Source organism: Diadema antillarum, unplaced genomic scaffold, assembly GCF_040938485.1.
Source record: "Diadema antillarum isolate AM-2024a unplaced genomic scaffold, OU_Dant_1.0 scf00000028, whole genome shotgun sequence".
Lineage (NCBI taxonomy): Eukaryota > Metazoa > Echinodermata > Echinoidea > Diadematoida > Diadematidae > Diadema > Diadema antillarum.
Window position 1 is genome coordinate 7,204,830 of NW_027270917.1, and position 12,947 is coordinate 7,217,776.

Genomic DNA, 12,947 nt, shown 5'->3' on the forward strand with positions numbered 1-12,947 from the left:
GACTCTGTAGGATATGTTAGTTCACACTTGAAGCTTAGTAGGCATTATGTGTTTTTGTTAGGGAAGATAATGAAGTGGGAGCGTGAGAGGACATAAACAATTTACATAATCTTTTTTTTTTTAATTACACCAAACACTATCAGAAGTACACCTAATACAAACATTCAGACCACAACATGAACCATTACTAATATAACCCTAGTCTGCTGAACGTACACATTGACACATTGTTAGAAATTCATGCAATTGGTGCATCAAGGAGATCATAGTATTCCACACGATGTAAGGCTGTGCAACAATGGAAAAATCTTGCTGATTATGAGCAAAATCAATACTTCTTTTCAAAAAAAAAAAAAAACACATGCTAACTTTATCAACAGTATTACAATGTATGTACATGGACAAGATCCTAACAAACCTCTCTTTCATATGTACGTGTGTGTGAATTCTTTCTCTTTCCAAGACCAACCAAACTCTTCCCAAAATTTTTTTTTGTCGGTACAAACCCATATAGACATGGTTATCTATGCAAACACAATGAAAAAGACTCTGACACCATTACCGTTTCTGGTAGATGCGGACTGTACATCTGGCTGACACAGGTGGTTAATTGTGACAGGTATACGAATATGTATTCTTGCCTATCCTTTTTTTCATGGATTTAGACACATGTGTCACCTTTGACCTAAGCCACCGTCTATTCTATACATCTGATGAGCATGCAAATATTCATTCCAATCTGAGCATTTATCAAAAAAAAAAACAAAAAAAAATCTGTTTTTGATATAATACACCTATATACATTGTATTGTGTGCATCTTACAAGATGCACCAACCAATCAGAGGGAATTGCCGGGAGTTTGAGGCTTGATGGTAACCGCCGCCCACTTAGGCGTCACACATCACAGCAAAGTTTACGACTAGTGAAACTACAGCTACTGTACAAGCCCTAGTTGCCACGACAACATGCTGTAAACATGAATCTTAACATTTGACAGAATTGAAGACTTTGTGACATGAGTGTATATATACAAGGGAACCCAAACCACTACAGCTCACAAGTAACACTTACACTAAGAGTTGAGAAATGGGATATAAAGCTGTTAATGCCCTTTTGGCCCTCAACTGCAAGATATTTAAGACTTTGTTACATACAAGCAGCTTTACCTGTGCTCCCCAGTTTCATTCAGAAGTGGATGAAAATATGCATTTCTCAACATCGTGATAGTTTTGACCGACTCGATTTGAAGACACGTACATCTATTTTAGTCTTACCAAGAAAACTTTTCAAGCACAGACTATACACCCTTCATAGACTGTTGAAAAGTTTTACTTTCTTTTTCTCCTGCGTCAAAATAGATAGTCCAATATGTGACAAAAGTGGTAAATCTGAACTTGTCCACATGTACCAAAATTTGAAAAAGTCCCTCTCACAAAATATGCAACACACTATGAACACTTACAAAATTAGTAAAAATCTAGATATGTGTATCACATTACAACGTGAACATATAACATCTCAACAAGTTACGATTTAAACATTAGTCTGCCTCAAATTCCCAACATTTCCCACTGATTGGTTGTTTTGTCTGTTATGTGCATGGAGCTGGAGATAAAGTTCCTCGTCTGAACGTGACTAGCTCTACGTTATCACTATCACCCTCTGACCCATCTTGTGCCTCTTCTCTCGGCTCATCCACACGTGATTTCTCTACACACCTCAGGCTCTGCTCACACTGGAAAAATACCTGCACTTCATACTGCCTACCTCTCCTAAGCTACTCAGCAACTAAGGCAGTTTACTTTGAGAGCGAGGTGGGAGCGCTATAAAAAGAATGCACAATGTCAAATCATGCCAGTGTGTGCATTCGCGTCCGCTATGATTCATCTTCACCAACTTCACTCTGAGCTTTGGCTGCTGTAAAGTTTTCAAAATCTTTATCAGCACAATAGTGACAGATGATAGAATAATTTTGTGCCAGTGTGAACAAAGCCTGGACATTCCACTGCATTCAAGAAGTTAGCAAGCCATCTGTTGCCCATGAAGCCATAATATGAGAGTGATTTTTCCCCCTTTACTTGTTATTGTGACGGGATATGTCATGCATGACAAGGGTATGAAACAGTGAGGTTAGAATGAAGATAGGATATGCATTGGGGGATGTTAGTAACACAAAAACAAAGAATTGAAAAGAAAAAAAGAATCACTTTGAGATAGAGTCATACTTATGATGGATTAGTAGTCTACAGCTTCACACATAAAGGTAACACACTGCTATATACTGGTATTATAAATACATGTAATATGAAATGAATATTTATATAATCACTTTGCATAATGGGAAATGACTATTTATAGAATGAATATCTTGGCATCTTGTATCAATAATGTGGGTATATACAGGGACAATTTAACTTGTGCTTTGTTACACAAAGTGTTAGTAAATCACAACCAAGCCAGACAAAATGCCATGTTAGTAACATTGCATTATGGTATAGTGACCACATAGTGGCAATTCATGTATACCTGTACACACAAAGAAAAAGAAAGTCACATGACTAGCTGTACAGGTCACATGACTGTCTAGTGTGATCGAACAACACTGCACCAGATTGTGATTGTAGCACCTTTCCTGGTGAACTATGTACAGATGCTTAAATTTCAGGTGTTCTGTGTCTTACTATCAAGGGGAGGGAGGAATGAATTAACTCTCTTTCCAAGTAGTGGCTGCTAATTTTTAGTATGTTTAAGCATTAAAAGTAAATACCAAGCTTTATGATGTAATATATGATTAAATAAGCTACAGTACATATCAACATACATTCAACTCAGAACAATTATTTTTTTTCTCCATGTTTGTAAATGTTAATGTCAAGTATTAGAGTGTTTGTTTTTATTACAAGTAAGAAATTTCCACTCAAAAGTGGACCATTTGGCCTACAACCATAGCACATAAGGTACAAGTAGGTCTGTCAATTTTGGAAATGCACAAATGTGGAGGAATAATTGTATGAAATTTACCCAATTTCTCCTATGTTTCATTTGGTTCTATTCACAGATTGATATATGTCATGCATGCCTGCATCATCAATTTTCAATAATAGCATATAGTAGAAAAAAAAATTCTGCTTCTGCTGTTTTCCTGAGGTTATTTGACTATTTAACACGGCTTCCACAATATGGGTTTCAAGGAAAATATTCTTACAGCCTAGTTCCATCTGAAACGTCCATATGAATTACTTGTCACTGTTGATCTGCTCCTTACAAAGTCATTGGTCTAAAATTGAAGGGACACACCACTCATTCTTGAGACAACAAGAGTTCATACCTTTAACCAGCCATAAGCATGACTCCATCGAAAGTGAGTACGTTTCAGGGTTTCGCTTGCTACAAACTCAACGTGAAAAAATGTAATAACCATGCTTGAAATAAAGAATGAATAAGGTCTGAAGAAAGAAAATCTTCGTTGGCGGTATTAATCATGGGAAAAAAACAAAACAAAACAAAAAATATCCAAGTGATGAAAGTCTCACCTTATGACTTGTTGACTATAATATTTTGATATTTTGAATAGAATTATCTCAGAGGGGAGCCCCTTGGCCAGTAAGACTGCATCATGGGCACAAGATGTTTGCCAATCTCTGTATACGGGATTGCACACATTTTTCACACAGTGGCCCAAAAGATCATGCTGGCATTGCTTGGTCATTAGTAGTTGCAAAGTCATTTGTATCAAATCAGCCATGTCCAGGTTGAAAGGACAAAATTTATGACCTCATTTTGTCTTACTTGCATGTCAGTTACCTTTGAGGACAAGATGGTATCGACATTATTTGTTTCAGAACTTGTTGGATCGCTGTTTATGAGGAATAAAGATTTTGTTGGGGGCTGATAATGAAGTAGATTCCCTGCATGTTTAGTCCCGGATCTGTATCATATTTTTAAGCATTTTAAAGATTACAATCATGAAACTTTCAGTCAAGGACCAGAACAAGAGATGTATCAAATCTCAGATGATGCAGTGCTGCGGCACCTGTTCGTGGCTAATTCCCCTTTAGATCAAGTCGAATTTGACAGGTTTAAAATGATATGATGCAGGAAATGTGAAACGGGCTGTAATTTATGTTTCTCAAGTTTAATTTGGCATTTTCACAGCAACTGCACTTGGGAAAATATATTGTGGCCCCTTTCACGTAGGTTTACTTCACTGTTTCCCTTAACGTATCCATGGAATTGATTGTGAGGACAGAGACTGGGTTGCTATGGCAGTCTTGGTGCGAATCATCATACAAAGATGGATAGAACATCGTTAAGGGATTTCCTTTATTAGAGCTAAAAAAGTGGTCCCTGCAATCTGTTTTCCGGGAGCACTACACCAAGAGTAATTTTGGGACTACTTGTGTGTGAAAAATGCTGCAATACCTTCCTCTTCTTCCTCCTCCTCTCTTTGAGTTCTTTCTTCCTTCTCTCTCTCTCATTTCTCTATCTATCTCTCCTCTCTCTCTCTATCTCGTGTGTGTCTGTATCTACGCCGTTGTAAAGTAAAGGCCTTCACTGTCTCGCTGCGAGGGTGGTCCATTCTGCCGCGGTGGTCCCAGGCGGGGCGAAAGCCGTCACCCTCTCACAGTGACTTGCGCCTGTCGCGGTAGCTCTCCAGCCTCCAGCCCCACGCGGCTGATTGCTATGTCTTCCGCAGCCGGGGGTGCTCCTCGTCCTCATCGCTGCAGTTGGAGGAGCCCGCCCCGACTGACGAGCCCAGCCGGCCCAGCCAGGAGGGGTCGCCGCCGTGGTCGGCGTGCCGCTCGTAGAGCAGGACATTGAGTGTCTCCTCGAGGATGCGTGCCTCCGGAAACTCAACCTGGATGTGGTGGGGAAGAGGTTAACGGTCATGCCATGCAGCCATCAAAGTTTTACACTCTTTTTTTTTCTTTCTTTTGGCAAACACACATCATATAAACGACCCAGTAGTGTAGGGAGAGGATTACTAAGGGTGGCCCAATTGAATTGATCTTCATACGTTCAGAGATTCCAACCCCAAGCACCTTCTGATCGGGAGATTCTCCCGCCTGAGACCCCTAGCAAACGGGAGACTCCAATTTGATGTGCGTGAAGTTCTTTGCGGCCAGGGTCCAGGGCCCGCTTAAGGGCCCTGGAAGCTCTAGGGTTCTAGATGCTCTCTCGTGTTATCTAGCTTCTAAGGCTTATTTTTCAACATACAATGATATTAAGTAAGAAATCATTTCAAGCGGGAGACACAGCCATGGCAGGAGAAATTAAATCTCAAGTGGGAGAACGGGAGATTTTGCAAAAATGGGCTTTCGGCGGGAGATCTCCCGTCGAAAACGGGAGAGTTGGAGTCTCTGTATGTTGCCCATTGGGGTACATTCGACAAGAATGGCCTGTCAGCAACTACTGTAAAAGTGGAAATTTTCACGGTGTGGAAATAATTTCATGTACATATTCTGTGATTGAGTGTTGCTGGTGATATGTGACATCATTTAAGGTTTTAATTAAAACACGCAAAATTCATTTACCTGGCCGAGCGTGAAAAATTACATGCGAGATAATATCCACTTTTGCAGTACTGTACGTGCATCAAAGTGTACACTCACCGGTAACATTTGACTCCAGTAGAGATTCTTCTGCTGTGTGTGTACTTTATGTAGAAATCAGTGATAAAGCTATACACTTTTAGTTATGTGTGAAGGGGGTATATGTGTCCATCATGGTACATATGTTGGTCACGGCAACATAAATTTTTCCCACACAAATAATTGTGCAGCCTACCTTTGTCTGCTTCTTCTCACTGGTGTAGACAATGGAGGTGCAGCTGATCTCTGCCACCTTGCGCGTGTGCCCGAAGAACGACCAGCAGCAGATTTCCTCGTTGACGAAGACGTCCTTCACGAAGATGACGCGGCCGTTGAAGCGGACGGAGAGCTTGTCAAACATCTCAATGTTCTTGAGAATGTTGTCATCTGAATTGCTGCGAGGGAAATCGATTGGTTCATTATCAAGGGAAAAGTCCACATGTAGACAAAAAGATGTTCTCTTTCTTCATCTTTAACGCAAAATAAATATGACTCCATGTCCAAGCCCATTTTAATGTCAATAGCAAGATCCACAAATGTCAAAAATAAACCAGCTATGACTCCTTTTCACTTTTTTCACTGTTGCTAAATTGGAGGAAACTCTACAGAAGTTAGTTTGAATGGTATAAAAGCTTTGTATTAGTAAACCAGAAAAGCACTCTGAGAACGCAGACCTCCTCCAAGCAGTTCATTTGACCACCCATACACAGCACGCTGAAAATCACCCTATTTCCCAAAGAAGCCTTTCTACCTCAAAGCTTCGAGCTTTGAGTTTCATCTCAAGCATAGGCACACCTTAAATATGCGCAGCTTGAACTCCCTCGTTTGTTGGTCCTATTCCTCAATGATAATCCTTCAAAAAATAAAAAATCCTGAATCCAGAATACCACTACCAAAATTTGATGTCTGGTGCATCTGGTGTCATTATCAACTTTTCTTGTAAGTTTCATCTAAATCCGTTTGCAAGGTTTTGAGTTATTTTGCAAACAGACAAACAAACCACCACAAACCACAAATAGACAAACAAACCACATTATCAACTCCTTGGTGGAGATAATGGTTCTTCTCTGGCTCACGTCAAACATGGAAAATTGAGTAAAGACTTGTGTGCGAGGGAATGGGAGAGTTGTGAGGTCATGACATCATCACCTTTTATAAGATCTGATTTGCATTTGTGACCAACATCACAACTTTCAGACAGATAAAACTTGGAAAATTACATGTATCCAAGAAAGGATGTGTGTTAAGTCACAAAATGTAGCAAACAAGATGGCGCATAATTACAGCGTATACACAGCTCACATGTACATAATGTACAATCTGTACATTCTTGATTTGCTTCATATTGAAACTTGCACTGGCATAATTGCCTTCCTCTTCCTGATACCATACACAGTATTTATGGTTTCCATCAGAACAAGGGGTTGGAAGGGAGTCTCCCCTATTAACTGCCTAGTAAGAATATTGGGCATATGAGCAATAATGCAGCCATACAAATTGTATCACACAGATACACAAGCTTGGGCTTTTGCAGCCTGACATCTGAAGACTAAAATCTGTCAAGTCCCAGAAAATACATGATTTTTGTCATTCTATATCAGTTTTCCTACTTGTGTTTCATGAAGTAGCATTTAAAAAATGTCCTTAATGTGTGCATTTTCTTCTTATCTATTGCAATTGTTTGTTTTGGTTGTTGAATTTTTAGCTAAGACCTTTTACTGTAATTGTTATTAAATGAATAACAGATTCTCAAATTGGCAACATTTTTTAAGACTATCATTACTTTTTTTCTTTCTTTTATGCCAGTTTTGTAATATTTCTGTCTGATTTTGTGAAAATTTGATGTATTCAATCAGTCCCACGTAATGTCTGCTCAACATAAGATCTTTTACATACGGAGTTGCCAATTTTAATGATTACAATATGATAACAACGAATGCCGCAAAATGCAAGCAAGACTTGATGTGTGGATTTATCAGTACATTACAAGAGCAACAACTGCCAGTGCAAGTTGCAGTAATCTCATGGGCTTTCAACTCAACAAATAGTCAATGGCTATTACAACATGACATGAATTCAAAACAGGTGGTTCCTGTTGATTTGCTCTCAATATTGACAACTTGCCCATGTAAAAACATGAAGGCAAAAATAATTCTACCAGTAGTCATCATTATCTCATTAAAATCAACAATACTATACAGGTCAAATCATGAATGAGCTAACATAATTTTCTATGAGCAAAAGTTAAATGACAACTACAACCTGTACACATATTTTGTTTATTCTGCAAGGTACTATCCAAAATGTACATTTTACTTGCCATACAAAGGTTCTTACCTCGTGTATGAATATTTGTTGTTCTGCCTGTTGTACACCAACTTCACTACGGGCTGAAATGAGAAGGATGGGGGAAAAAGTGGATTATGACTTTATACCTTTAACAAATAGCGGTACCAGACAGGCATGTCAATGATAATTCACTTTTTTACAGTTCTACCCAAGATTATCATTAGAAAATTGCATACTGGTAGTTGCATACATGTATGTAGTTTGTCTCCTCAGCAGGGGGCAAAAATGAGCAGAATGATACACAACATTATGCAACTGTGCAATTGCGAACGATAGGAAAGCCTTTAAGAAGCTATTGTTAGCAATGCGCACCTAACTACTTGTATGTAGTTATGGCAAGGCGCATTATGTTGTGTATTACTATACTAATTTTGACTCAGGACTGTGACTTCACTGGAGGCAAGAGCAGATCTGGTATAATTCTAGAAGACAAGCAATGGCACTGAAAAAAACAAAACAAAACAACAAAAAAACAAAACAAAAATGTTTGTTTTTTCTAATAGATGATGCAAATTTAGACCCAGCAGTTTGTGATGTCGAGACTTATACACAACAACAGAAGGCATACCGTAATGAACTGTTCATCTAGTTAACTTAAACTACCCTTTAAAAAAAGACTCAAACTCCACTTTACAAAATCTGTTTATATGCCTATATGTACATTATCACATTACACGCCCCCGTTCAAGGGTCTGGCCAGCCAAAAGCCATCTGTATGAACTCTACAGAGCTATCTTGTGTAGCTTAGACTTCATACGGTATGAGTGCATACTGCATGCCATTTCATTCATAGTATAATGATGTGAACTTGAGCTGAACCACACAGTTTCAGTTTTGAAACTACAAACATGGCATAGCGGCAAAAAGACAGTACACACAACAAATAAGTCAAGAACATGGGGGGGGGGGGAGATTGCGATAGAAAAAAAAAAAAGATTGAATGCTTTTTTTTTTTTAGTAGGCCCTATCCAATATTGAATTCTACATCGGTTTCCATGAAGTCCTGAATAAAAGGGTTTTTGATTTCTGTGCACAAACGTGAATAGTTTCTGAATGAACTATATAAAAGCACTCATGTACAGTAGAATTACAATTTGTACACATCAAGTATTAATATTGTAGACAGAAAGATAGATCTGTACATGTAGATACAGTGATAAATAAACAAATAAATCACTGAATACACAAATCAATTTATTCTTTTATCAATAAGAAATAGATAAAAGAATAAACTTGTTCTACTTAAATATTTTTCAACATTGAATTCTGACTTTTTTCTTTTCTTGGTTTCAGACCATGTGCAAAATGCGTTTCTCATTGAAATTGAATGACTATTAAAACTTATCTAATCTGATTTTGCACATTACTTGCATATCTTACCCTGTAGTTTTGCTTAAGTACAAGAGCTGATGTAATAACATATAGAGTGCGTGGCAAGAATGTATATAGGTTAGTAAGGGAACTTTCTTCACAAAATATACATGATGGACACACATGCAGTACATGGGTCTGCAAAGGTAGCCTAGTAATGTTCTGAAATTTACGGTGAGCCCCGAAAACAATTCAATTCAAAATCTAACGGTCAGAAAAATGTACTAAATGTTACCTTCCACTTTCAATACTTTATGGGAGTTTCTAACATGATACTCTCTTCAACACACCACTGTATTTATACAACTCTTCATTTAAGGCGTGCAAATGGGATTCCCTACCTTTAAGAGGGAGGGTGTTGCATTAGTACTTTTTTTCTGCATTCACAAGGCAAGGCTCATATGTATTTGAATATGAACATATGTAGGTACTATCTGTATGTACATGTACACAGAAACAACTGGGCAACATCAGTCAAACAGACTCTGAAACCTATTAGCTATACGTACATCATATTCAATGCAGGTTGGATGAAGATAATGCCTGACCCCCCCACCCCTAAGAGCTCACACATAACCTCACACACACACAAGCATGTACTGTATAAGATGTACATACAATACCTCATTTGATTTAGATATGAGCATGTGAGCCTACACACACATGTACATATTGCAAAGTATACAGTAGTGTAAAAACAAATACCTTGTTGGAGTTACAGATGAGCATGTGAGCCACACACACACACACACACACACACACACACACATACAGACAGTACCTTATTAGAGTTTGAGATGAGCATGTGAGCCACATACACAGACATGTTACAGTACCTTGTTGGAGTTAGAGATGAGCATGTGAGCCTCGCGCTGGGAGGAAATGACCGGGATGCGGCAGACCGGGTAGAACTCGTCCTTCTTGTTGAGCAGCACCTTGTTGCATTGCTCCACGATGCCTTGCACCAGGTAGTACTTGGCCTCCGCCATCAGCTCCTCGACTTCCTGGACGGACTCTGGCAGCGGGATGTGGCCGTCCCGCAGGTAGTTCAGGATCAGCCCGAAGTGCTTGCCACTGCGGTCGATGAGGATCCAGCCTGGGGGGGGGGGGGGGGGGGGGGGGGGGTGAGAAAGGGGGAACGGGATGGAAAGATGGTAAGGGGGGTATCATTGAGTGTTGGTTAAATACACATTCGGGTGTTGGCACAGTTGGCGCGTTGGTATGGAAGTCGGACTTTATTCAAGGTGAAGTTGGCAAAGAGGACAAAGTATTATAACAGACAAAAAGGTTTGATGGATTTAAAATAAGGTGAACAAGTACAATTGTATAAGGGGCAGGGCTTACATGTACACAGGTTTGGTATTAGCATGAGTGAGGAAGGGAAACTTGATTACATTCAATTATTTCATAATGCCAAGAAGTGTACATAGTGTATGTTTAGAATGAATCCATAGTATTATCAAGCCAACTGGCATCAAAACGCACATCTGATCTTTGCTTATTTTCATTTTAGGTCCATCTTTATTTGCCTTGTTACTTTGTCAGTTTGAAACTCCATGCTGGTTATGGGAGCCTAGATATCCCATCATCCTTCTATTTACATTGCATGAAACAAAATGGTACAAGTACTATAAAGTCATATCATATTCACATCTTTAAAATCTCCTTATCAAACTATGCAAATATCAGATTAGGGTTCTATATCACTGTATCACACAATGTTTAAATATCCATGACCATGACACTTATTAGGGATCACAGTCTTAACCTCCAAATGTCAATTGAATTTAATATTTCAGTTCATAAATCATAATGGTCTTGTCATTATGTTTCAGCTTCCCTGCAATGGCATGTCAATCGATACATCCCTGCTTGGCCATGTGCTATAGTATGGAATCATTGTCATATTAAAGTTTAAACATTGCTGGATACTTAACGTGTTACAATGGAAATGGCATGCCTACTTCCTTGCTAGAGCTACTCTTAGTCTCATGACAAAATATTATTAGGCATGAAATTTGTCAAGTTTTAGTGTTACGAGTCATGACCGGCATAGAGTATGGTAGCCTTATAAATCAATGAAATGTATTTGAATTTGAAACATCTAGATCTACAATGTATTTTGGTCTTCACATAGAATTTACAAAAGGCATCTGGCAAAGTCTGCACATGCCACAAGTTAAAAATCTTCCTCTTTCTTACGCACACTAGACTATAGATAGACCTTGGTTGTAACTTAGATTAATTTTTAATCTAGTTGTAGTAGAAGTCTATCATCTAGTAACTGCGAAACACAGCCCGAACGCCGAATGCCAAGCTCCCACAGTAAACTGTGTACAAGGAGCGCCCCGGGGTTAATCATCTAGAGTCTAGTACATAGTAGCATTTTTACTTGTGTAAATTTACATGGCTACATCATCATGTCTGGTGTTTACTTACTGTGTCACTGTTGTAACTGCGACCAGCCGGCCCGAACGTGAAGCTCCCACAGTACAACTGTGTGACGGAGCGCCCTAGGGTTAGTGTTACTGCAACTGCAAGTGTTGCTAGTGATACAACTGTACTTAGTATGGTAGATCCTGTACTAGCATTTTATCGTTTTATGGTCATATTATAATGAAAAGGGACATTAATCATTGTTCCATGTTTAACAGTAACACCAAAACAAACCTTCTGAGTCCGTTAAAACTTCCATCCTGCCACTGAACATTGCTCGCAGCATGTTATCCTGCTTGGTCAAGGTGTCAATCGTGGTGTAGAACAGAGCCCCTCCGACATTCAACTTCACATATTTGCTGGGTGCTCCACGAATTTTCACCGACGCCGTGTGTGTTGTAGAGGTCGTAGGGATCGCCGGTGGAGACACGAGGGCTACCGCGTTCGTGGGGCTCGCGGCAGCCGAAACAGCCCGGGCGGTGTTCCCCACCATCCCGCTCGTAGTCGCGACATTGTTCATAGAACCCGAGGGCCCCGCCTCGGCTGACATTACGTGTAATTACAAACGTTGAAAAGTGCCCTTTTCGGCAACGAAATGGCAATTCAAATGTATCACAATCATTTATATGAGACAAAGCCCTTTTCAGTCACACTGACATAGCTAATTGGGCAAACAACACAAATATATCCAACATAAAGCGATACTCGTCACTCACATTTTCCGGTTCAACATTAGCTACGATATCCGATCTCAACAGGAGAACGTACGCGTACGCACAGTTCCCACGTACAGTTCAACAACACAAAAACACTCGCAAAGTTAGGGAGTACGCTCACGGAGTGACGTCATGCTATTAACCACACACCCTTGATTGGTATCCTTTTTGTGTAAAAATTGTAGCAATGGATGCACTATTTGTCGGCAACAAACGGAGAACGTTCGCGCGAATTTTGGGCAGGTCTCGATGTTGTTGTTTTGGTAGTTTTATGTAGATACAGTGAATTGCGAAAGAAAGAGAGGTCTGACACTAATACATTGTATTTTCAATGAGTTGTCTGAAGTCCTCGGGCGTGGTACCACGGTCAATAGATGTCCCCATATTCTAAAAATAACTTGTGAAGACGGATGGTGGAATTTCTCTCAAAGTTCGGCACATAAAAGGAAACCCTACCCAAAGTAGACGCTCACATCATTGCTA

General features: G+C 39.5%; 1 protein-coding gene across 1 annotated transcript; it reads right to left on the reverse strand.

Moving 5' to 3' along the window:
- Positions 1 to 4,513: 4,513 nt before the first annotated feature.
- LOC139737033 (BTB/POZ domain-containing adapter for CUL3-mediated RhoA degradation protein 3-like) lies at positions 4,514 to 12,478 on the reverse strand. The gene is made up of 5 exons (XM_071647714.1): positions 11,983 to 12,478; positions 10,149 to 10,408; positions 7,930 to 7,982; positions 5,789 to 5,987; positions 4,514 to 4,859 (listed from the first exon to the last, which is right to left on the reverse strand). The coding sequence occupies exons 1-5, from the start codon at positions 12,296 to 12,298 to the stop codon at positions 4,683 to 4,685; spliced, it is 1,005 nt and encodes a 334-aa protein (XP_071503815.1). The 5' UTR covers positions 12,299 to 12,478; the 3' UTR covers positions 4,514 to 4,682.
- Between the last annotated feature and the right edge of the window lie 469 nt (positions 12,479 to 12,947).